This window comes from Lucilia cuprina, chromosome 6, assembly GCF_022045245.1.
Source record: "Lucilia cuprina isolate Lc7/37 chromosome 6, ASM2204524v1, whole genome shotgun sequence".
Classification (NCBI taxonomy): domain Eukaryota; kingdom Metazoa; phylum Arthropoda; class Insecta; order Diptera; family Calliphoridae; genus Lucilia; species Lucilia cuprina.
Window position 1 is genome coordinate 33,261,492 of NC_060954.1, and position 27,617 is coordinate 33,289,108.

General features: G+C 27.6%; 1 protein-coding gene across 6 annotated transcripts; it reads left to right on the plus strand.

Moving 5' to 3' along the window:
- Nucleotides 1-1,857: 1,857 nt before the first annotated feature.
- On the plus strand, nt 1,858-26,181 carry LOC111675383 (protein late bloomer). 6 transcript variants are annotated; one of them, XM_046954786.1, is made up of 6 exons: nt 1,858-1,974; nt 4,017-4,150; nt 22,449-22,622; nt 22,772-22,933; nt 22,994-23,191; nt 25,113-26,181. In XM_046954786.1, the coding sequence occupies exons 2-6, from the start codon at nt 4,094-4,096 to the stop codon at nt 25,182-25,184; spliced, it is 663 nt and encodes a 220-aa protein (XP_046810742.1). In that variant the 5' UTR covers nt 1,858-1,974; nt 4,017-4,093; the 3' UTR covers nt 25,185-26,181. The 6 variants fall into 6 exon arrangements, with proteins under 6 accessions (XP_046810742.1, XP_023291909.1, XP_023291912.1 ...); XM_023436141.2 differs by having other exon boundaries at nt 1,884-1,939; XM_023436144.2 differs by having other exon boundaries at nt 1,884-1,930.
- The last annotated feature ends 1,436 nt before the right edge of the window (nt 26,182-27,617 follow it).

Genomic DNA, 27,617 nt, shown 5'->3' on the forward strand with positions numbered 1-27,617 from the left:
GGATTACTGCGGCAAATAGGGCAACGCATCAAAAGTCAACAAAACTGCAGTAAAAGCGTGTATCGCTTCTTCTACATCAGTTAAAAAGTATCTATAATAATATTTATATTATTTGTGACAAAGCACATATTTCACCTTAAGTCCGTTATACAAAATTATATATTATTAAAACCGTACTTATTTTTGTTACTTTTATAATACATTATTTTCTATTGATTGGTTTTTACTATGGCCCCAATACAGAAAGAGGACAGAAAAAAAGTAAAAATAAATAAAACCAATTTTGATTAAATTAAAAACTTGGCAGATTAGTAGCTTTTTTTAGATGGATTTTAAACCCTACACAGGATCAAATTCAGGTGAATAATTTGACAGTTTTCTTAAAACGTTTCTTTGTACAAATGGATAGTACTTAAGAAATAAAAAGAATTTACTAGATTGATCCGAATAAATAAGGATAAATATAAGGGAAAGTTTTGGTTTTTCACTAGCATTTTTATCAAACCTAGAAACATACAATTAAATACATACAATTACAATTGAATTAGAATCTAAAAAATATAACATTTTTCTGTCTCTTAAAAATTTCTGAAAATCTACACTATTGTTCTTTAAATGGCAATTGTTATAAGAGCTAATTTTTGGTATTTTATTCTTTCATAAAATGAAAAGATATATAAAAAATGAATAAATGAGAATGTAAAAGATGGAAGTTTTTCATTATTCACTGGTCCACAAAAAATTATTTATGAGTCAAGTTTTCAAGTTATCGTGTACTAAGTTTTGAAAAACACATGTTTTTCCTCCCTCTTGTAAATAGATGGAAACAGATATGAAGATGGAAAGGCAGATAGATATAAATAGCCGTGGTCCCAGAAATAAAAATTGCCATATTCCCAAAACAAAATGACAACGGAATTACTTTTTTAATCAAAACACAATTACCAAATTTGGGTTCTTTATGTTCAATTAAAAAGATTTTATTTAAAAAGTTTAATTAATTGTTGGTTTTTTTAAAAATCAACAGTAAAGTGCAAAAAGTTGCATATTACTCGCATTTTAGAAAAAGGTCTCAAAAAGTACAAAGCACAGTTTAGTTGCACAACGGTAACGCTGTATAGTGTACAGTGACCAGGGATGGAAAAAGATATTTTGTGTCAGTATAAAAAAATGATTCTGAGGGTACTTTTTTTGGATCTCATAGTACTAAAATTATTATTATTATTTATTTTTTTTATAAAAGTTTGTAATTTCTGAAATACATTTAGATATATTAGACTCCACGCAATATTGTTGAAATTGTGATATCATACCTTTTATGAAAGTTTTTGGCCTAATTATTTTGTTAAAATTTGTACTCCTTAATCTGCATATCTGCGGACAAAACACCGATTTTGTTCGACATTTTTTATAAACCGAAATCAGGTGAATGTTAACCCTCATACAACTGAACCCTCCAAATAGGGCTTTTAAGTTCATAATTATGTTGAATTATAGGGCCTCATTTGACCCTAGGCCCCATCAAAATTTTATTAAACAATAAATGGCTTAAGTATATCTGCGGCAAGGTAAAATTCAACTTAAATGCTTTATAAAGCATAATATATTATGAAAACTAAATCACATTTTATTTTTGTAACAGGTGTAGGGTGTTAAGTGCCAAATTTTTTTTGGAAAAGTATTTAAAATTTTTTTTTCAGCCCAATATTCTTTTCGAAACGACGAATTGAAAGTTCTCATAGACAAATTATTTTATTTATCAGTATCACGGTACTTTTGAACATCAAATAGTATCAACAAAAGTACCATCGTACCAATTTTGCCATCCCTGACAGTGCCGGTTTTGTTTTTGGCATAATCAGTCTCGGAGAACTGTTTTTAGTCGTTAGTCGAAAGCTCATTTTGTTAGAGCATTTTCGGAAAGTTAATCGTAAATAAAGTATTTAGTTTCATACTTATTTTTTACCTATTTTTGTGAGATTCGTTTGTTTTTATTTTTCTTTAAACTAAAAAAAAACTGAAAACAAAACGTTGATAAATACGAAAAACAAATAAAATACAAAGTGAAAATGTTATAAAAGATATAAATAAATATTTGGGATAAAAACACACAACAAATAAGACATAGATACATATATTTTAAAAATATAAATTATACATGTGGTGTCACAGATTTACAATTTTAAAGAAACTAAAAGTAATTAAAACAAAATAAAAAGCATGTGCATTTCATAGTTTTAATTCAAAGAAGGAAAAAAAGAGAATAGAATGCACAAATAAAGAAGAGAGTGGAAGAATATTTAATATGCAACAAGTTTATAACAATTAACAAACCACATATTTACAACAAATCCATGGAAAAAAATTAATAAAATAAACCAGATACCTACATATGTATATTCATAGTATACTGGACTTCGTAGTGGTATAAATTCGAAATAAACATTTCAAGTGATTTTTTATTATTGTTAATTTTTTAAGTGTTTAAATTGAATACTACAACAATAACAATATTGTGATGTTTATTTATTAATTAGTATTGCCAAAAAAGAATACAAAAATTAATTTAACAAAGAATTTTTATTAAATTGATCAAAAAAACTTGTTATACAATAATGACCAAATGTTAAGCATTTTTTTTTCAAATTTTTAAATACTTATTTTATTGCACATTCTATGATGGCCTCCACCCAAAAATTATATTTCATCCAAATGTTTGTTGCCCAGTACGAATGTATTTAAATCTTTAATAATTTAAAATTATGGCAATGAATAAGAAATGCAAACTTTTTTAAGCAACTGGTCTCGGAAACCTTGGAGTTATATAGATAGATAGATAGATTGATAGATAGATAGATAGATAGATAGATAGATAGATAGATAGATAGATAGATAGATAGATAGATAGATGGATAGATAGATAGATAGATAGATAGAAAGATAGAAAGATAGAAAGATAGATAGATAGATAGATAGATAGATAGATAGATAGATAGATAGATAGATAGATAGATAGATAGATAGATAGATAGATATATATATATAGATAGATAGATAGATAGATAGATAGATAGATAGATAGATAGATAGATAGATAGATAGATAGATAGATAGATAGACAGATAGATAGATAGATAGATAGATAGATAGAAAGAAAAGTATATATATAGATAGATAGATAGATAGATATATAGATAGATAAAAAAATAGTGCATTGACTTAAGAAATAGGTATTTAATGTTAATTAAAAAATTAATAAATGCTAATGCTAATGTAATAAACTTGTTTAATGTTGAAAAAATTCTTAATGCATTAACATATTTAATAGTCTGATTATGTGTGTGATGATGCCATCTATTAACGTTTGTTATAGCAAAAATATTCAACATTTTTTTGTATGTTTGTTTGTGTACACTTTAAATTGCAAAATAGTTAGAATACACTTTAAAAGAAAGTTATACCAGATTCAATACCATATAGGTATTTAGGTATGAATAATTATTGTGCGTGCCTTATAATAAATAAATGTAGGTATAAAACATTGAATATGTATGTATGTTTATTTTTCATACATACATAAATACACAAATTATTTTAGATATTAAATAAGTATTTAAAAATGCAAACAAAGACCTTAAAATTTAAACAAAACAAAAATCACAACAATAATAACGGCAACGATAACATCGCCATTTGTGGAATAACAATTCTATACAATACCATCTGAATATAAAAATAACACAGGTCAACAAAATTTGAAAAAAAGTCAAAAACCCGAGACTAGAATATACCCTAAAATAAAAGCTTATTAAAGTGAAAAAAATTGTTAGAAAAAATTCTTGGGGTTTCATAAACTTAAGAATAATATACATACATACGTATCTCGAAAACCTGATATGATAGTCAAAGTCAGATTCGGATTAGCCGCATCTTAAACATCGTTTGTATATTTAACGAATTTATTTTGTTTATTTTTCCATGGATTCGTTCGTTCAAATTAACAACAATAAAAATAGTAAGCAAAAGAGAGCGAGAGAAGAATCATAAACAATAAAAACTCAACTACTGCAAAAAAAAAATAAGAATAAAAAAAATGACTTCAACCTCAACAATAAAACGATTTATTTACATTTTCGATATTCTTTGTACAGTAAGTATTTATCTTTTCTTATATAATCGTGTATATTATATTCTCATATAAACAAATATTTTTGCTAATATGTATAATTTAAACTGAGTAATATTTATATCCTACATAGCAATATTTGATAGCGTGTTACAATGTAGAATGTCATAATGTTCATGGATGTTAAGAAACACCAACAAGTGTCCATATGTTCTGGACATTTTGATACAGCAAAATGTGTCACAATATCCATGAGAATAGTTACGAAAAGTTTATATGTTCAGAAACATCGTTCCTATATAGTATACTTTATTTAGGAAATCCAAAATGCAGCATACACAGGAGCGCATATATCCTTTCATTTCAGTTTTAAAAATGATAGAGTGTCCACGGCCACATTTGTACTTGAAAAAATTTTCATTAAGTTCATGGACACTATGATACTTTTTTTTATATTGTTGGAAATGTTATTAATATATGTATGTTTAATCGTAGGGGGTGACTGACTCAACTCAACCGACCCACCCTAATGTACATACCTATGTATGTATGATTTTTCCATATGTTTGTATTATGTATATAAAAGAATTTAAAACATGTTTGTTTATTTTATTAATTTAAACAAGAAGATAAAAAAAAAACACAGCCCGACAAATTCGCAAATTTAGCAAATAAATTTTTATTGGCAAAAAAACATAAATAAAACAGCTACTCTCTTGATAAAATCAGTTTGTCGTTAAAAATTACTCCTTTTGTTGTTAAAAATAAATTTAAAATTTTTCTATTCGGTAGGATTCGGTCCATTATTGATGCAAGCTTCAAATTCGTATTAATATTACTATATAATTGATTTAATTAACAACATTATTACTAATTTCTAATAAGATCATTCTCACATTGACTATACTTATGTATATTAAAAAATCAAAATATATTGAAATATAGGTATATTGCTGATGTATCACATGGTCGAATATGTCTTGTTTTGTTCATAAAAACATACATATGTACATAAGTATCTATGAATGTATACATTTTTATTTTAATTGGAAATTCAATAAAATTGTTTTAATTTTTCATTGTTTAATTAAGAGTTCTAATATAAAATTCTCTCAATATCACTTACAATTCTAGAATTCCTTGAAGCTATTTAAGATTTTTAAGAGAACTACATTTTATATAGAAAATCGCGAATGAATTTATTAAATAAAAAAATCACTACAGTAATTTGCAATTCCTAGAAACTAAAAGCCAATATGATGCAGAACAGACAAAAAATAAATCCTTAAAAACTTAAAATATTACCACGTAAATTCTAATAATTTTTAATAAATATATTGGAATATAATAGCAAGATATTCTTTTTATTACTTATTATTTATTCGTTAGAAATTGTATCAAAAAATTAATAATTTTAAAAAAGTTAAATATTCTATTGTATTTTAATTATTTCGAAAAATGTACTTTAAGCTACGTCTACATTGTCACTCTAGACTTTAGAGTGAATTAAAAAAAAATTAAAATATTTTAGATTAAGAGAAATACCATTTGCTGGAGTACTCAATGATTGCGCTGAGCTTTAATTGAATCAGCATTATTACACCCTGTAACAATATGCATGCGTAACTAAAGTTCATTTATATCAAATATGCCTACTCCTCTTTTTAATCAACTCCTATGTGCTTATAATAGGACTTCGAAATTTAAAGGATTTACAATTTGAAACGAATACTTGAAATATTTATATGTGTTGTATGATGTTATTATTGGTATCAAATGAATGCTGGTAATATCTACATTTTATCTATTTTATTTATTTTACTCATTATACCCTACACCACTATAGTGGGATGGGTATTATACGTTTGTGCTGATGTTTGTAACATACAAAAATATTGGTCCAATAGTATACCGATCGATTCAGAATCATTTTTTGAGTCGATTAACACATGTCCGTCCGTCTGTCCGGCTGACTGGCTGTTCATGTAAACCTTGTGCGCAAGGTACAGGCCGCAAGTTTCAAGTTAATTTGATGAAATTTGGACCAAACATGTTTTTTGGCACAGGGACGAAGCCTATAGAAAATGGTTAAAATCGGTTCATTATTTCACCTAGCCCCCATACAACCGTACCTTCCGATTTGAACTTTTTATGCTATTATTACGTCAAATATTCTATTATCTCTCTGAAAATTGGCACAAATAAGTTCTATATAAGTATATAAAAGGCCTCATTTAGAAATTTTTTTATCAATATATTGCTTAAATATTTTAGAATTATGGTAGTATTCAACGTAAAAGTTTTTTTTATAAAAATTAAAAATTTTAAAAATATACCCGACTATACTTTTCTACTTGTTTAGACAAAAAATTTTAACTACTTTTTTGTAATAAATTTTCTTTATTTCATTTTTATCCAGATATATTGAAAAAAATACTATTTGTTCATTGTTTAATACTTAATTTGGAATTCCATTCGTGCGTGTTGTTTTATTTTTAAGGTCCTTTTACAGGGATTTAAGAGCTGATTATGAAAAACTAAGTATACAGAGCTAATACCAATCGTCCACAGATTTTTTCATATGCGACAGTTGCACGGTGTTATATGTATGTGCGCAATTTGCTCTGGATTAAAATTATGAAAGACAAGTGAGTAAGAGTGTTATTATCAATATATGGATTTTTATGAAGACAGATACGAACGGAGCAGTCATTTTCTTAAGTGGATTATATATAGGGTTTATATGTTCGTCTTTACAATATTATTTATTGATACATGAAACTTATTTCTACAATTTGCTGCATAAATAACATATTTATGGTTGTTAAATTCTGGACTGATAGTTTCCAATACATAACAAACTCTACTACAGAGATTACTTAGTTTTAGTAAGTTTTAGTTTTTAGCTCCTCCTGTGGGACTAAGATTAATTTTTCAATAGGTTAAAAACGGTATTATATACAGTCGCAGACAATCCAAACTTCACTAAACGATCCTAAAAGGTTTACAACGCCAAGCCAGATAATCCGAAAATGAACACGTCGGCAAAATCAACCCAAAAAGAGAAGATCCTCTATCTCACGCCAAAATCGCCAGAAAAAGATACTGGGACTATCTTTGCTATGTAGTTTACGATGTCAGCAGAGTAAAATAGAAAATATATGTCATTTAATCTCTTATTAATATATTGTAAGGATTTCTTGATATTTGAAATGAGCAATATTAGTGCTAAGATTAGATATAATCCTAGCGCTTAATGGTACAAAGAGAAATAGTGAATTTGGAATCAAATAAAAAGTACATTCTTCCTATGACATCATTTTTGCATTTCTTGTTCAGCACTTACATAGAGTAACTTTTTTTTCGATTATTTAAAAGTTTTTATACCCTACACCACTATAGTGGGGAGGGTATTATACGTTTGTGCTGATGTTTGTAACATACAAAAATATTGGTCCAATACCCACCTTAAAGTATACCGATCGAATCAGAATCAGTCGATTAAGACATGTCCGTCCGTCCGTCCGTCTCTCCGGCTGGCTGGTTGTCCATGTAAACCTTGTGCGCAGGGTACAGGCCGCAATTTTCAAGATAATTTGATGAAATTTGGACCAAGCATGTTTTTTGGCACAAGGACGAAGCCTATTGATAATGGTTGAAATCGCTCCATTATTTCACCTAGCCCCCATACAACCGTACATCCCGATTTGAACTTTTTATGCCATAATTACGTCAAATATTCTGCTATCTCTCCAAAAAATTGGCACAAATAAGTTTTATATAAGTATAAATAACACTGCATATTTTCGTAAGGATCGGCCCTTATTTGACACTAGCCCCCATACAAACCCCTCTTCAAAAAATGTCTTAAACATCTAAAATTGACTTGTAAGCATTTGTATCGCAATGAAACTCAACAAAACTAACTGTTATTTAAAAATTTATCCTTTTCCCAAATTTACCGAGGATCGGCCCATATTTGACCTATATAAAGCCTCATTTAGAAATTTTAGTTTTTTATCAATAAATGGCTTAAATATTTTGGATTTATGGTAATATTCAACATAAAAGTTTCTTTACAAAAAATAAAATTTTTAAAAATATACTCATGGTGTAGGGTATTATATGGTCGGCCAAGCCCGACTATACTTTCCTACTTGTTTTTTTTAACAAGAAAGAAATTATAGTCGGGCGAGGCCGACCATATAATACCCTACACCTGTTCCAAAAAGTAAAATATGAATTAGTTTTCATAATAAAACATTAAGTTGAATTGTGCCTTACCTAAGATATGCATACTTAAGCTATTTATTGTTAAATAGAAGTGTCGACATTTAAGTAAAATTTTGAAGGGGGCTTTTTATAGGGGCTAGATCCAAATGAGATTCTTTAGCTAAAAAATTCGTCTGGGTCATCACGGCTAGTATGGAACTTGGTTTTGCAGTTTTTTTGTTGAGATACGGGTACATTAAACATAATTATAAACTTAAAAGCCCTATTCGGAGGGTTCACTTCAAATGGGGGCTAGGTGAAATATTCGACCGATGTTAACCATTTCAATAGGCTTTGTTTCCAGTACCATAGAATATCATGTGCCAAATTTTATTGAATTATTGGACGATAATTGCGACCCGTAGTTTGATTACAAGGTTTACAAGCCCTATTCGGGGGTTCAGTTGTATGGGGCTATGTGAAATAATGGACCGATCTTAACCATTCATCGTTTTAGAAATTAATTCTAAGCCGATTGGTATACTTTAAGGTGTGTATAGGACCAATATTATTGTGTTTTCGCAATTGAGTCTAGTATGGGATCTGTAATATAGATTGACCATAAACAAAATATGCAGAGTCAAATTTTGTATAGGGAATCATCGACATACTTAATACGATTACAATCGGACACCCAATCTGGAACTGTATCATATTTGTTTGGAAAAACTAAAAAAATAATACTAAACCGCTGGGTGGTAACATTTTAAGATGGATGCAATTTTATTTTAAAACATTACAAAAATCTGCACAAATGCCCAGTGGGGAAGATATGATGTAGAATATAAAAATTAAATTCTTTGTTATTGAACTTTATCTTTGTTATTATCACATCAATAAACAAAAAATATGTATTTAAAAAAATATATAAACAAAATTTTAATAATTTATTAAAAATAACAAATGTTATAAAAGAAAATAATAAAACATTTGTTAGCTGAAATGTTGCTAAGATTCCAAAATAAAATACTTGAAATATATATATTTATATATATATTCAAAAGTGGGCGTCGCATGATTCAAACTGATTTTGCAAATATCAAAACTTAAACAATATACATATATTGATTTATTATTTAACTACAATTCAATTTGTTTCTTTAAAAATTTTGTTTCTCACCTAGTGACGCGTCTTAACAAATATCTATTATCATAGTATAAATAGTTCTACGTATAAAATCTATATGTAGTAATATATCGGTATTTGTACATATATGTATATTGTATCTTATCTAAACCATTTTGTATAGTGTGTAAATTTCAATTTCATTTTCAAATCTGCGTGGAACAACCTTTGTTACTAGCGACCTGTAGAGTTATTTTAAGATTAAAATAATAAATTGTCTCACTGTTTTATTGCTGAAAATTACAAAGACCAATCAAATTAAAAAAAGGCGAATCCCTAAGACCGTATTTGACGTTTCTAAAGAATTTTCTCTATTAGATTTAGGGTTTGAGATATCGTGTCCAGAAATTTGAGAAAATGTCGTTCGTGGAATCTTTTGAAGCAATTTTATTTGCAAAATGATGTATGCTATCTGAAAGTGCATTTTATTAGCCTAGAAATAAAGGCTAAACATCTCCTTTTTTCATTTATTTAAAAGCTGACGGAATAGAATTTCAGATCATATAAAACATTTAAAAAGTAATGTTGTCTTGTAGCAGTAATAACGTCTCAAAAATGGCAAAAATTGTTTTTTTTCAAACTTTTAGACATGTTATCTGAAATCATAGATGTGATAGAGAAATTCTGAGCTTCGAATTCATCAAGACTCGGTTTTTAGAAAAGTCTTTCTTGATCTTTTCTAAAGATCAGCGCTCTATATGCTTAGAAACTTTTTGCTACATATATGAGGAATGAAAAGAGCCGATTTGAAATTTTAATAATTGTATAAAAGTATAAAACATGTATAGTAAGTACGTAGGAAATATAAATACTTAAAATAAATTATATTATATAGAACATTCATTCATTTCAGCGACATTTCATTGATAATAAATTAATTTATTTTATTATTAACAACAGTTTGTTAAAATCAACTATGACTAATTAGGAATACATTCAGAAATTTGTTAAAAGGTTTAACTACTATTAATTATATCAGTAAAGTTGGAGGTACATGCATTACTGTACTCTTTCATGCGGATTGGGATATACATAAATTTTTGATTCGTGTGGAATTTGAAAATTTTTTGGATGTTTTAATTTCTTATAAATCATGTGGTTCACGTCGTGGTTCTAAGAATTTTTTATTGGGTATTGAATTATACGATTATTAACCGGCCAAGTTAAAACCCCAAATAATTATTAGTCGAATAAACCGAATAAGTCAAAACCCCGAATAATTGAATACACTATTATATACCATTTGCTTGATAATGACTTCATATTAATGATATTATGTCATTCTTATGTAAATGAGATGACATTATAATAACATTTCTATTAAAAACAAACCATGTAGAAAATGGCCTTTTCTAAAATCATATAAACAATTATAGAATATATTAGTAGCTAACATGTAATTTTTTAAGGCAAATACTGTTAGTTATTTATCTTCAAATTTCTGACCTGTTAGGCGCAGGACCAACATTTTTATTCTATACAAATATGAGGAGAAATGCATATCAAAAATGTACTATATGCTGTAGGGGTATACAAATAACATATTTCTCATTAAATATGTGAACTTAATGAGCTAATTAGTAAGTATTCAATTACTTTATAATGATTTGTATCGTGTTACAATTATGACTTTTAATTAGTCATACATACTCGTAATCACTTTTCTCTAAAAAGGCTTTATCAAAATCGTGTTTACGTTTATTTCATAAAATATTTGAATCATTTGAATGTAAATTTAATGGTTAATTGCAACACGATTTTTTGTGTTGTTAACAAAATTTATGAGAATTTTACAAAAACAATCAAATTATATAATTATAATCGTGAATAATTTTATTTTGTTCATATGATTTTTTTAAAGATTTGTCATTTTACATAACTTTTGCACTTAGTAATTTTGTAATTAACTACATAAATATTTAATTTGAAACGTTTAAACTGATGTGACCATATTTATTTAAACAGTATACAATTACATTATATTTGTTTCATAAAGTTTGTAGTACGAAATTGTCAAAAGAGAATTGTGGCGACTCATTTACAATATAGCTAAGTCCAGACAGTCTTAATTTAATTTAAATGTTTGAGAAGAAAAACCAAACAATGAAATTAATATAAAAATATTTTTTATAAAGTTTTTTTTTAATGAATTTGTGCCATTTGCATTTAATTTTAAAAATTCTATAGAAATTTCATTGAATAAAGATACAATACATGTTTTTCTAACGAAGTTAATTTAAATATATTTATGTATATTCACGCTATTCTTAAGTAAGTGGTCGTTTTTAAATATGATTTATTATTTTAAAGGCTTCAAATTATTAGTTTTATTCATCTAAATGGTAGGAATATGCATATTTTTTTGCTAAACTGGCAAATTTTTAAATATTTATTTATATTCAATTATATACACAAGCTGAATTTAAATCAATTAAAAATAATATTACCAAAATATTAAAATTCAACAAGAAAGGAAATAAATCAAGTCTAAAATTTCTAGAATTAATAATTTATTTATTTATTTTTTTTAAAGATATCAAATTACTTACTAAAATGTTACTTTTTATTATATATGTACGTAGTGATGTGTAGTATTAAATTTATATAAAAAAATATTTTGGCAAACAAAAATTTTTAAGTAAAATATTATATTCAATTAAAAGTATGTATGTTGTCATTGACTAGCTATATCTAGAGTTCTTCGCTCTCCTCATCGTAATAAAATAAATTTTAAATGTATTTATATCTGCAATATCAAAATGTCCAATTTTAGAGATTTTCATACTTGTTTTTAGGTGCAATATTGAAAATATATGAAATGTCCCTTAAAATTAACATACATATCTTGTTTATAGATTTTCATTACATCAGAATGTTTAATTTTCAACCAGAAACTCCTCACATGCAGATTTGAAATTGTAAAATTGTATGTTTTTAAGTTCAATAGTAAAGGAAATTCGAAAAATATTAGAAAAAGAACGAAAAAGTACTTGAAAATACTCCATTTTAAATTTTTATTCACTCAAATCCCTAATTGCTTATGTATGTAGATTTATTAACCCTCTGGGGCCGACGTGGTAGTCTGACAGACACCAAAAAATTAGAAACATTTGATTTTTAAATTTGTACCTTGTCAATAATCACTGTTTAACATGCATTGTCGTGTCGAAGTAAAAAAAATAAATAACAAACTAGACCCTTAAACTATAAACAGAAATAGTTCAAGTCGGGTTCAAAAACAGATCTTAGAAAATATATGTTTTCAAAAAATGATGTCTATTAGTAAAATAGTTATCAAAAATCTACGTCGGTTCCAGAGGGTTAATATAAAAAACTCAAAAGGTACGAGTCGAATAAAAAAATATTACCATTATTTTTGCAAGATATTGCATGCATAATATGGATATTAAATACTTAACTACACTCAGAATAATCCATGCCTGGTTGGTTTAAGTGGTAGTTCACTAAGCGCGAACTGTGAAGTAGAATCGAAGAGACTCCGTTTTGACCGGACCACTCCACTCGTCAGACTCGTAGCTGTGAGTAATCTGAGGATATCATTAAGCCTAAACTCAGATATCTCACTAAGGTTAGATATGACGTTATTGCCAAGGAAGCGGTTTCTCTTTACGGCCAGAGCAGAGCATTTGCAGAGGAGATGGAAGACCGTTTCTTTCTTTTCCCTGTCTTTGTAACTGCGACAATGATCATTGTAAGGGAGCCGATTTGCGTGTCAGCCTCGATATGTCCCGCCTACTTCGGTTTATAAGATGGCCTATTCATATAAAATATATAATACGAAAAAAATTTAATCAAAGCCTAAGTGACTTCAGGAGAACAAGAAATTGTTTCCTATCCTTTTTTGGGATGTTAGGACATTTTCGTATATTTTACAAAAACTTCTTTATTAGGCACTTTTACCGAGTGCAATAAAAAACTCTCCAAGCTATTCGTTAAACATTATTGTATTTTGCGAAATTATTTTAATTAAAAGAAATAAATATTGTCGTAATATTGAAAAAAATCCTTTCAAATTTATTACTTTTTTGTATAGTGTACATTGTATAAACGTATTTCTTTGTTTATTCAACTCGTACATTTCGTAAAATTTATGAAAGTTTTCATATACATTAGACAAGCATTTTTTCAGTGTATGTGTCTATATTGCGTGGATTTATTTGATTGAGTTCGTATTTGTGAGTACTTTGTTGAAAGGACAAATAAATTAGTTTGATGCGTCACAATATGAATTTCCTTGATTTTAACATATGTTCTTTCAAATGATGATAGGTTACAACAAAATAATACATAACATGATTTAATATCCATTTAAAAAATCAAGTTTGTGATAAGCTAATGTATTTAAATAGTTATTTTAGAATTGTTTAAGAATAAAAGAGTAATACAATAATCCACCAACGAAAGACAACATGCGCAATGCATATTTTACGCAGTAATAGCAGGGCATATACTAAAAAAGTGCATATCATTACTTATCTCATATAGTTTAGACTTAGATAGATAATTTTAGACTTAGTGATAATTTTGAAATAGGAAGATCATCCTGGATAACGGATTACGAAATACTATTATTCAGTCACGCTTAAATACTATATGATTTATCATATAATTCATGAATATATGCAAATAAAATACGAACAGAAAGAAAGAAACAAAACTGTAATAATCTTTGATCATAAATCAGATGACGTCTAGTCTTCTAAATGATGAATAAAAAACCCACATTGACCTTGAACTATTTCTTATACATATGTACTTTTTAAACAAAACAATCGGAAATATTCTTCTTTTATTTTTTTTTGTTTATTTCATTATAAATTCTTTGACGTCATCTTTACAGATAAGTATCAATATGTATCTTATTGCAGACATACGCTATATCTGATACCCTATAAAAATAAACATAATATATTAAGATGAACTCAAAGATAAAGTTTTTAAAATTGTATACAAAATTAAATAGTCCTTGCGAAGTTTAAGAAGTTTTCTTTATTTATTTATTAAAGAAAAAAATCATACGTCTATAAAAAATGAATCAATCATAATCCATAATCAACTTTACTAATGCAGTGTAATGCAGGAAGTAAGTTGTAGTCATTAAATTCCAAGTAATGTAATGGACGTTTACGGCCTCGGACTAAACCTATCATTCCCTAAAACAAAACTTAATAATTTTCACATACTGAACTGAAAGTTTTGTAGAGTAAAAGAAAACTTTAACTGCTTATTTTCTGTTTCTAGTATTTTTCAACAACTTCTTATTGATTACTTATTCAAAACTTTTTGGTTTTTAACTAAGCATGATAATTTATGGAAGGAAATATAAATTGAACTTACGGGTTAGTCCAAATACAATTCTGGATAAAGAATTCAGTGTAGGAAAATGTTGTTTTGCTATCCATGTTGTGATTTTTTCATATGTTGAAATGTTTGATCATATGGTTTTTTACATACTGTTTTGTTTTGATTTATTTGTTTTGAATTATGCATGAGAATTATTGACGATGAGTATAAGAGATTTGTCTATGGTCAGGGTATGGAAATAACAGTGTAATTTTAATAACTCAAACAGTGGGAAAGAACGATATTAAACATAAAATAATTTTAAATTTATCAAATTTTCAAGAATATAAATTTATATTAAGAATATATTATGAACATTCTGATTATTTTAGTTTGATTGCACTTCCATACCATCAATCAGTCATACGACTGAAGAACCGGGCAGCAAGAATGAGTTGAGTCTTGGTTTGTCTAGGAAACTACGTGTATGACAACTTTATAACATATGACATATTATTGACATTTCATGTTAAAAAAAGTTCTAAATTGTATGAACAGTAAGTTTCTTTCAAAGAAGAAAACTTTTGAACCATCCTTTTCCTGTTAAACCTTGGCCTGAAGACATCAAATATTCTGATTAATAAAAGAAAAAATCTAAAGTTTTTTAAGTAAACCAGTAATAATTGGATCAGATATTTAAATAAATAGTCTTGTAATTCCGAATATTACACAGAAATAGTTAAATTCTTACAAGTTTTGCTTTCAATGTCCAAATCTATAATAGGTAAATAAGATCTGCCCAAGAAACTCAATTCATCTGCTCCTAGGGACCAATCTATTTACTCCGGGGACTAAAAGATATAATATTTTATTTTTATTATTTATAATATATGCAAACTTACAAGGTAATTATCATTTCAATATCATCATGTGGATCAATTCCCAAGCCTGATCGGGGAGTCCTCTTCCAGGGGATTCCTTCGATGACTCGTCATACTCATCTCTTGCCAGCGATTGCGAAGTAAACTCGTTTTCTCTTCTACCTACTATTTCCATCTCCTAAACTCATCATTCATCTCAAAATATCATCCTAATCACAACAAATACAACATTGACAAACAACCACCAAAATAATCTAACTCAACAAATACTCAAGTTTTTTTAAATCCTCAATTCTCATTTAAATAGCAAAATAAAGTAGTGTTCCACTAAAAGCATAAAACAAAATGATAGATCAAATCAAAAGAATGAAAAAAAATAACCAAAACGTGTTTCCCAAACAGCGAAAATTCAGTGGTTCTCAATCTTGTTAAAAAATTAAAATAAATACTTGAAGAGTTTATAAATTTTTTAAAATTTTAATGATAATGTTTTGTTAATATTAAAACATTTGAAATATGTATCAATATGATCGAGCCATATATACAATAGTGTTTTGAAGTTTTAAATTAAAGATAACTAAACGCAATGATCAAGAAATTTGCATTCTTTTTTTTTTTTCTTCTCAATGAAATAGAGAACGTTTAATATAAAAGTTTGTATATTAAAACCAATTATAATGAAACCTTAGTCTAATATCACAATTTTAATAACATGTATAAATATTAAAATGTTTAAAATTTAAAAATAAAGAAAATAAGGAACCTTAAACTAATATCACAGAAGAGAATTGTCTTAAAAGATAAAATGTGTAAAATTTAAAAAACCTAATAATTCTAATATCACAGCTGAAATAAAAATAAAACCCTTAAAAGTTTTAAAATTTGTTAATAATTAAATTTGCTGTGAACTAAAATTTGGTGATCATTTTAGAAAAACAATAATACATCAGTTAAAGAATGCTATATGTTAAAGTTCATATTATTTTAATAACTATTAAATTTAAAAACAAATTATTAAAATTCAAACAAAACTTTAAAATATAATGCCAATTAAAATCGAAATATCAAATATTAAACAAAACCCAACAATCTAATTTGATAATATGCAAGAAAATATTTAAAATCATTTTGTAAATAATCCCCCAAAACGAATATAGCGCACCAACCGTTCCAGGAGAAGGCCTTCTTCAGACTGGATACTTGGTGAGTGATGTAAAATCTTTTCTTTTGTTTATATATATATTTATTTCCATGCATTCCTTTAAAACTAAAGAAAAGAAACAAACAACCAAAAGCAGAGATCTATTAAAGCTCGATCAAACATGTTGCGTGAATATAAATCAAACTAGTTGTAACATAATTCTCACTAGTCCATAAGAAAGTCAAACATGTCTTGACCTACATAATATATTTGAATGCAACATTTGTAAAATATACACACAAACATTGATAAAACGATCAGCTGTTCAAACTAAAGTTCAATGAACTTTTAGATATTTTTTTGTTTTGTTTATTTGTTCGTCAAAACAAACGTAAATGATAGTACTTTTGTAAAATTTTAATTATGAAAATTTGTTCTTTTTGTTAACTGTTTCAAATAAGAACTATGTTATAACCATATAGTAAAAGGAAAATATAAAACTTCATAAATATTGATTATAGTTTGTTTAAATTTTCTTCAATATCATTTACTTCTACAATTATCAAACTAAATGATAATGATTTGTTAATATATTGATTAAATTTTTCCTAATATCTTACAATTTTCCTAATTCTTGGTGTAAATTTTAAATAGTTTGGTCTTCTTATTTGTGAGAATGTGAGAATCCATAGTAAAGTATATGTTAGGGGTTCTAGAAACCGTATATAGGCCACTAGAACTAAGGTTGGTGAGGGTTTTGAGGCCTTGGCATCCAATACCATCTGGAGTGCCGAAAATTTGTCATATAGTAACGGAAAATTAACTATACATTTGCGTAGATTTCACTTTCAACTAGATAACGGGCATTGCTTGTTTTATTATTATCCTTATCTGGTTTTGTTAAAAAATTCGAATGATCCTTTAAGAGTAGTTTTTCATCTAGGGAGTCTACAACAAAGAGCATGTAATAAAAAGTGGAAGATAATGAAACAGGACACGAACTCCCCCACCCGACTCCTAGCTAGCGTATCAATGGCTCCTATCGTCCTTTTCATATCGTTTCATACACCGGAAATCAGATTAGTAAACTGTCTTTTGATAAGTAGAGCATTGCTTAAACCTTTTTTATATATACTTCTGATTTTCTGGGTTTAGTGATGAATGTTTGGTATAGGATTGATATTAAGTCTATTTAACTGAAATATATTTTAGATAATTCTTATTCAGTTTCCAAACAATAATAATTCAATAATTTTCTAGAAGAAACCCTACTTAAAGAGTATCCTTGAAATCAGATAAAATCAGCAGCAACTATTTGTAATTCGTCTGGAGTTTATCAAATATGTCTTTATGTGACGCCAAATTAATAATGGACTTTATGGCGTCTACATTTTGATTATTTTACTTATGTATTAGACTTTTACTTTTTCCACCCATTTTGGTTGGTGTTGGAAAATCTACGTGTTGTTTTTGTTGTTGTTATTATTTTCCCAAGAATTATTTTATTTTTGTTATACTTTTTTTCTTTACGCTTGAAAAAGTTCTATGAAATTTGCTATGTTATAGAAATTCTGACTAACGATGATGTCATCTTCATAAACAAATAAATTAATGTACAATTCATTAGAAGGATACTAAGATACTGTACATATTTATATATGTATGTATGTACCAGATATAAACATGAGTATGTTCAAATAAAAAATACGATGAAAGTTTCAAAACATGTTTATTTTTTATACCCACCATTAAAAAATTATATTAATTTTGTCATGCCGTTTGTAACACAACGAAATGTTGATTATAGACCCACAAAAGTATATTTATTTTGGGTCCTTATTATATTCTAAAATGATCTAGCCGTTCTATCCGTTTCTATCCGCCTGTCTGTCTATTGAAAGCACGATAGGGGGTTGAAATGTTACACAAAGTTTATTTGGTATTGAAAATGGGCAATAAATAGGACTGAGGGACAACAAACTATACAGTTTGTTATTATAGCAGTGTAAAGCCGTCATAATTTTCGGGGTAACTTTTAAAGTCATGAAACTTTTAAAATATGATGCATTCTATTCTATATTTAAACGATTTTAAAAGGCTATATAACACCGCGTTTCTAATTCATAAAAATACTACCCTTATTCTAAATAAGTATAACAAAATACCTGTAGAATTAGATTTTTATCAATGACTTCAAATATTTGTGTTGTTTATATCAAATTTCCCATAAGACCTTTTAAAACCAATATTTTGTTTGAATAAAATGAATTTGTTGTTTGTAAAGTAATATTGACAATGATTGCCAATTATTATGAATGCGTTTGACTAAAATAAATAAAATCAGAATATAGTCGTGTAAGAATAACTTAAAGGAATACGGTCTACGTCTTTTATCAATTTAATTATGATTTTATATGGACAATTCCATAAAATCGTAAGTGACATTTAAATGCTTGTAAACTGGTATCCATTTTTCAAAAAGTACAGTCGGATATGACCAGCTCTTAAGCTGGAGTTCCATACCACGCGCTCTGCGCTCTCTCGCATTCTACGCGTCTGTCAAAAAAGTAGAATCAATCTATTTATATGCTGAGAGATAAAATTACAAAAGCGTAGAATGCTTAAAGTAGATTCACTTTCTACTTTTGCAAGCGTCACAAGCGCCGCACGAACATGTCATATAATTTTGACATTTTATATTATTTATTTAATAAATAACAAGTAAGAAATTATTATATCCTGTTACAAAAAGTAAAATCTTTAGTTTTCATAATAAAAAATTTAAGTTGAATTGTACTTTGCCTCAGATATATACCTGAGCTATTTATTGTTAAATGGAATTGTGGACATTTAAATCAAATTTTGAAGGGGGCTTTTTATAGGGACTAATTAGGCCCTATAATTATAAAGTTCATCGGGGTCATAAGAGCTATGGATCTTTGTTTTGCAGCTTTTTGTCGAGAAACGAGTATATTAAACATACAAATGTATGAACTTAAGAGCAATATTCGGTGGGTTTACTTGTGAAATAATGGACCGATATTAACCATTTTCAATAGGCTTCGTCTCCAGTATCATAGAATATCATGTGCACTTAAAGGTGGGTATATTACTTATTATGCTTTATAAATATCAGTTTAGTTTGGTGCAACAAAACAAATATACCCTAATGATTTTCATTTTGACAACCGTGGTTTACGTTATCGTGGAATTACCCATATATAGACACAAAATAATTATGCCAAAAAGTTTTATTTATGGCGGGTTTTAGAGTTGGCAATCAAATGCCAATTAATAATCAGATTAGTTAATCTAAAAACAACAGACAACGTCACTGTTTGTTATCAGAACAACACATGTTGTTTGAAAAAGAAGAATACAATTGTAAATGTAATTTGAAAACTTCAATTTAAAACAAAATAATATATTTTGAAGTCCCCATAATTTATACTAATCGATAAATTAATCACTTTAATGTTCATTTTAGTAAAATTGTATTAACTTTTTTGCAGCAGCTTTTTACACTTTTGCATTTCTTGATCAAGTTTAAACCATTTTTATAATCCAAAGAAAAGTTCTTTGGATTATAAAAATGGCTCTCAATTGGGGGGTAAAACGGGCCTTGGGTTCTATCGTTAAAGATCTAGAAGGCTGCCATGTGGAATATGTTTCGAAATGAGTTTCAAATATCTAGTGAACGATAATATCCCTTACAAGTGTAACATCCCTCAAGAAACAACGGTTGCGAGTTTCTTAGGAAACATGTCCCGTTTCTGAACATTTGACGATGATACCAATACATATCTTGTTTTTACCTGCAAACATTTTCTATAGGTGTAGCCTAGGTGTATTTCTTTGACCTAACCTATATTTTTTCTAAAAAATAGAAAAGCGATTTTAAAATGTTCAAGTAAATCTACTTAGTATATTTAAGCAAAACAACGTTTGATTGTTGCTATCTATATGTAAGTATATAGATTGTTTGTTATTGTCAATCAACTAAATATCAAGTTGAAAATACATGATTTTTTAAATGCAATTTTTTATGTGAAAAATTATGTTATGAAAGTGTTTGTAGCAGTATTTATAAGAATATGCTGTTAATTTTTTATCTTTATTTAGAAAACAATTTAAACATTTTAAAGTGTTAAACCTTGCTAACCGCAATTTCTGATACCAAAGAAATGTGGTTGCTAAATATTATATTATAAAATATATATACATACATACATATATATTTATATATACAATAATCTAATCAATTATTGCATTCTTTTAAAATAGACACACATATACTTATTAATATTATTACTTCAGAAATTATTTATATTATATTTTAATTAGAATAATAACGTTTTGGTAAATTTTATAAAGAGATTATGAAATGAAAAGTGAATTATAGAGTGGTAAAGCTGTATAGTCAAAACACAATACTATTCCAAAACTTATGTACATGTAATGAGTTAAAAGCTAATAAATAATGAATGTTTTTACTATTCTTTCATTAGTATTTTAACTCATTATTTTAACAAGGTGATGACATTGTAGGCAAGTACTTCCACACTCGCTTACAAAAAGGGAGTTAAAGAAGTGCTTGTACATTTACTTACAAAGAAGTTGTTTAATATTTGTTTTGTTTCTTTTTTAATAATAAAAAGAAACAGCGAGAATACGAACCATGGTTTGTAAGTCTAAACTTTAACGGGCAGTAAGTAAAACTTTAGACTCCAAAGTTTTACTTACTACGCGTTAAATAATATTTTCGCGTACAAATTTAATTTTTTTGTGAACAGATTCTTGTTCTACTCGGATTCACCTTTCTGAAAAATAATATCGCTTCCCATGTATTTATTTTTGTCGCATAGATTTATAATATTTATCGAAAACGCTTTTACACGTATAAAAGTGAATTAAAATATAACCATGAAACTGTGGTTAATTGAACATAGTTTTTTACACCCTTCACCACTATAGTGAAGGAGGGTATTATGCGTTTGTGATGATTTTTGTAACGCACTAAAGTATTGGTTTTACACCAACCTTTGGGTATACCGATCGACTCAGAATGACTTCGCGAGTCGATTTTATTATATTTATTCCATCCGACCGACCTTTAATGAAAACATCACACATGAGAGAGAAGAATAGCAATGAAAAATGTTATTGTCGTACACAGAAGGAAAAAAAGTGGTAAGCTCACGGATAATTGTCAATTAAAGGCCTGTACAAGACAACAATAATGCAACAATTTGCTAAAAAAATTTGTGTTCTTATGATAACGCACACAATATTTTTTGACAAATTGTCGCTGCCAAGCCGGCTAATAAAATGACATTTTCAACCATTATATACATTTGGCTACAACAGCCAAATGTCGTTACATAATTTCCTACGAGGGGACCATGAGGCTGTAACACTATTATGTCGTAATTAGAATGTCTAAATCGTATTCTAATATCTTAGATCATACATTTATTAATATTACTATCTAACGAACCAGTAACGGTTCATTAGTGGTTTATCATTACATTTTTATTATAAAACATATTTCAATTACATATTTCCTAAAATCAATTTTATTTTTATTATTTACTACAGCTACTGGCAGCGGTATTAATAGGATTCGGTATATATGTAATCCTAACGTACGAAACAGATGAAATGGCCTCAATAGCATCATACGCTTATATGGGAGTCGGGGTTTCCGTGATTGTGGTTTTACTCTTCCTAACCATTGGGGCGGCTAGAGAAAATGTTTGTTGTACTATAACGGTGAGTTTTGTATTAAAATATATAAATAAATTGCTGTATATATTTTTATTCTTGAACATCTGTTTAATAAAAAAATTATATAATTTATTGATTTATATTTAAAAATAATGTAGAAATTATTTCAATTGAATATAATATATTTTTTCCAGTTCATTATACTGATGATTGTGGTCATACTTGCACAAGTAGTTGTTACATTTCTTTTAACTAAAAGTAAAGAAAACATTTCCTCAAACTTATCAAATACTTTAGATAATACATGGGACGATGAGATAAAAAATCCTGGTGCTATGTCACACTATGAATCATGGGTAAAAATAAAAATGTTTTATCGTTAATATCTAAATGATTATGTTTTGTTTATTTTTCAGTTTAAGTGTTGCGGTCGTGCCAGTCCTCAAGATTATATTGTTAATGGACGTTTACCTCCAAATAGCTGTTTCGAAAATAACGATTCCTCGATACCAGAAAATCTCATCGAGTCAGGCTGTCGTATTAAATTTGATCAGTACTGGACAAATTTACTAAATATCTTTAATATTGTTGCTTGGGTTTTAATAGGTTTAGAGGTGAGTGCGAAAGTATAGCGGTCAAACTTCTCTACACCAGACGTTGATCGTAAACAGTGTTTCCCGGTTAGCTTTTTGAGGCTAAGTTTAAATGTTTTTATTTATTATTCTGCTTCCAAATCTATGATTTTTCTTCTTTACCTCTTCTACCCACTAACTTAAATTTTTACAGATTAAAAAATAATAACCCCATCATATGGTGTTAATATTAAAATTTTGAAAATCTGTTATATATAAATCTATATTCACAAAAATAATAGAAATAATAACCATTTATATGTAGAAAGAGCCAGATATCGATATTACAGATTATTACACAGATATTTCTCAATATAAGAAACGCTTTTAGGGCAATTTCTAAAACCATTTAAATTGAGCCCAAAATTTAGCCGCCACAGGTAATTTTTATAATAAGCCCGATGTCTATTATTTTGCATGAGCTTCTATTTCTGGTGAGGAGTGTATATTTCTCCTCCTTTCAACCTAGACATCTAAATGTGAACATTTTCGCTTTTTTAAATATGTAAAGGGTTTTTAATCAGTATCAGTCTTAGAAAAATTAACGGGAGCAGTCTTATTCCGCATTAATTTCAATCGGTAAATTTTAAAGCGCAACCGGTTATGTTGCATATCCGACGAAATGACTATCGGATGGCCGATGTTACTTTATCGATCCGTTACCCACTGAACTGTTTAGAGTAAATCAAGGTAAATTCATACAACGTGGGTGCATTTGGTTTACGTAAATGTCAAAAACCATAAGAACTGCGAATTAATTTTATGAAATTTTTCTTTCATAAAACTTTGTGATAAAAATATATTCTAAATTGAATAATGAATGATTTCGACAGATTAATTTGCAAAATTTAAGTGAGCGCCTGAAGTTAAGTAAAACTTAATTTTTTTTGTAAAAAAACATAAAAATGAAAAAAATTATATTACGAATGAATCCTTATTGCGAATAGATAATTTCACTCTGGCAGAGTATTTTTCAATATTTGGCCATAAAGTAGCAGCAGCCGGCCGGGTAAATACCTCACACAGGTTTTGCTATATAAAGAGTTCTTGAACAGACTTTTTTTAGTTAATCTCTTACATAGTGTATATATAAAACAATATTGTTTAATTTGTTAACATTTAATAGATTTCAAAATTAAGCCATAACGTAAAAACACGCTGCCGCTGTGTGGTTAAATTTTTCATATGTGTTTCTTAATATAAAGTGTTCCGGAAGAGATTCTTTTTAATTAATTACTTTATATACAGAATGTTTATATGTTAACATTTAATAAAAAAATAATGTTTTTCTTAAATTAAATATTTGTATGTATACCAATTATATCATTATTTAAATAAAATGAGGTTCGTTTACGAGATGCTTGGTATTTTTAGAATATTTTACTTAAATCATACTTATTTTTAACTTGAAACTACGTTAACCAGGCGAATTAAGAAAAAAATTATCAGCTGACTGAATAACACCACCTTGTATGAATTCACATTGGAGTGAATTATTTATAATGTTAATATAGTATCAGTTGATCCCGCAAAGGACAGGTTTCTTACATTAGGCTTAACTTGCTGTTAGATTAAACTCGGAACAAATTTAGGCGAATTTTAACCGATGATTGTGGTTTTCAGTTATGGTTAAGAGATCAGTTAACTTTGTAAGTATTGCCAACTTTGCAGTCTAAAACATAGAATAATGAACATAATTTTAAAATTACTATTTTATTTTGTTTTTTATTACTTATTTTAGTTTTTCCTCATTTTTATATTTTGTATTAAACATTTTCGGTGGATCCGCACCTGTGTTAGGACTTATAGGTTTATGTGTATAAAATAATAATTCTATAGTTATTCTATAGTTTATATATAAAAATGTTTAATACACATATATTTTTTTATTTTATCTTTTCAGTTGGTTATAACATTAATTTCATGCTGTCTCTGCAATAGTATTCGCAACGATCGCAGGCGTACCTACTATTAAATGTAACTCTTATTAGTTTTAAAACAGTCATCGGCAAATACGTACACAAAAATAAGATAAATATTAATTAAAAATGTTAAAATTTTCCTTTCAATATGCAAAAAGCAGGGAAATTACCGGGAATTTTATGTTCATTTTATATACACAATTTTTTACTCCACATAGCCGAAGAAGTATTTAGCATTTTACAATTCTATAATCACAAAACCTCGCCAATTTCGCTCAAGTGAGAGTGTTAAATGGATGATCGATTATATGCTGGTAACATCAAACAACAGGCATTGGGTCCCGATTGTTTGCAGATGACGGGTTTTATGTAAAAATGGTTGCTTTTATACCCTACACCACTTTAGTGGAAAGGGTATATTTGGGTTTGTGGGTATATTGGTCCTATACCCACCTTAAAGTATACCAAACAAACTGTAGGTCGCAATTTTTGAAATAATTCAATGAAATTTGGTACATGATCTTCTATTGTCTATTGGGCCAAAGCCTATTGAAAATGATTAATTTCACCTAGCCTCCATACAACTGAACCCCCGAATATGAATTATAATTGAACTACAGGCCGCAATTTTGGTGATAATTCAATAACATTTGACATGTCATCTTCTATGGTATTGTAGACGAAGCGACATAATTATGTTTTATATACTCGTATCTCGACAAAAAACTGCAAAACTAATGTATAGCCTTGATGGCCCTTATAAACTCTATAATTATAGGACCTGATTTGACTCTAGCCCCTATAAAAAGCTCACTTCAAAATTTGACTTAAATGTCCACAATTTTATTCAACAATAATGCTTTCAACTTAATGCTTTATTATGAAAACTAAATCACATTTTATTTTTGTAACAGTTGTAGGGTATTATATGGTCGGGAAGTAGGCGAATAATGTACCGATTTTAACCATTTTCAATAGGCTTGGGCCAAAAAAAAGTCGGGAAGTAGGCGAATAATGTACCGATTTTAACCATTTTCAATAGGCTTGGGCCAAAAAAAAGTGTGTGACAAATTTCATTCAATTATCTTGAAAATTGCGACCTGTATCTTGCGCACAAGGTTTACATGGACATACGGGCATAACTTAATCGACTCAGAAAACGATTCTAATCCGATGTGGGTATAGGACGAATATTTTTGTATGTTGCAAACATCAGCACAAACCCAATATACCCTCCCCAATAAAGTGATGAAGCGTATAAACATTTAACAAACAATACAGTACATAGTTATTATTTATAGCTTAAGAAAACAAAGAACTCAATGAAATATTTATTTAAAATTGTTTGAAACAGTGAATTTTTAATAAACGAAATACATGTAGGATTATTGCCTGTAAATGGTGCCTATAGTAATGTATTTATATTTTTTTATATAGTCACCTTTTTGTATTTAATAAAACATTTTAAACATACGTTTAGCTATTTAATCTTAAAAATCTGTCCGTTTTTATAATATTTATTAATGTTATTTATAAAAACAGAAATGTATTTTTTTAAATAAAGTATAAAAAACTGTTAACGAATTGAATTCGTTTTGTTCAATTTTTGCTTGCTTTCATTTGCTCTATGAATACAACGGTAAGTGTCGACTGCACATTTATTTCTTTATTTCTTAAAATATAAATAGTCTTGATTATTTTTACTGTTTTTTTACCTTCTGTGGAAGTGTAGAAGAAGCGAAAATAATTATATTTGTTCAATTCACAATCAAGTTGTATATTGTATCTACTAAAGTGTATTAACAGTGATTGTGAACAGATTTTTGTAGTAAGTCATAAGTTTATGTTCACAATAAAAAAACAATCAAAACAATGTCAAAAGTAAAAAACCAAATAATATTAAACTAATTAAAAGAGCAAAAAAAAACAAATTAATTTCTTTTTTTAAATTTCTATTATTTTTATTATTCCACATTTTAAACTAATAAATAAAAAGTTTTTAATAAAATTTTATTTTTGTTTTTGTAAACAGCTGTTGGTTTATAATTTCTGTGTTACCACTTTATCGTTTTTTTATGCCAAAATCGATTGAATTTTTTATTTATATACTGAAATAAACAATTGACAACACTGAATTTTCTTACGACATTCGAAAAACATATGAAAAATTGTCGTAAGAGTTGTATAGAACTTTTGCATAGAAAATACCAACAACATTGTTATGACTATTGTAGCAGCTGCTGACATACAACGCATACAACGCTACAACATCGATTGTGAATTGAACAATTATTTTATCAGTTAACAAATTTTATTTTTGGACTTTTTTATTAAATGTGTCTTTAATCTTATTTAAATCAAATTAGTTTTATTATATAATACTACAATTTTACTTACAAATAACTTTCAAGAAAAGAATGGAATCTTGAGAATGGCTTTTAGAAGTATTGAATTTGGAATCAAATAAAAAGGACATCCCTCCTATG

Coding starts and splice junctions, on each gene's coding strand:
- LOC111675383 (XM_046954786.1), top strand. CDS start 4,094: ATGACTTCAACCTCAACAATAAAACGATTTATTTACATTTTCGATATT. Junction 22,623..22,771: donor ATGTTTGTTGTACTATAACG/GTGAGTTTTGTA, acceptor TATTTTTTCCAG/TTCATTATACTGATGATTGT. Junction 22,934..22,993: donor TGTCACACTATGAATCATGG/GTAAAAATAAAA, acceptor TTTATTTTTCAG/TTTAAGTGTTGCGGTCGTGC.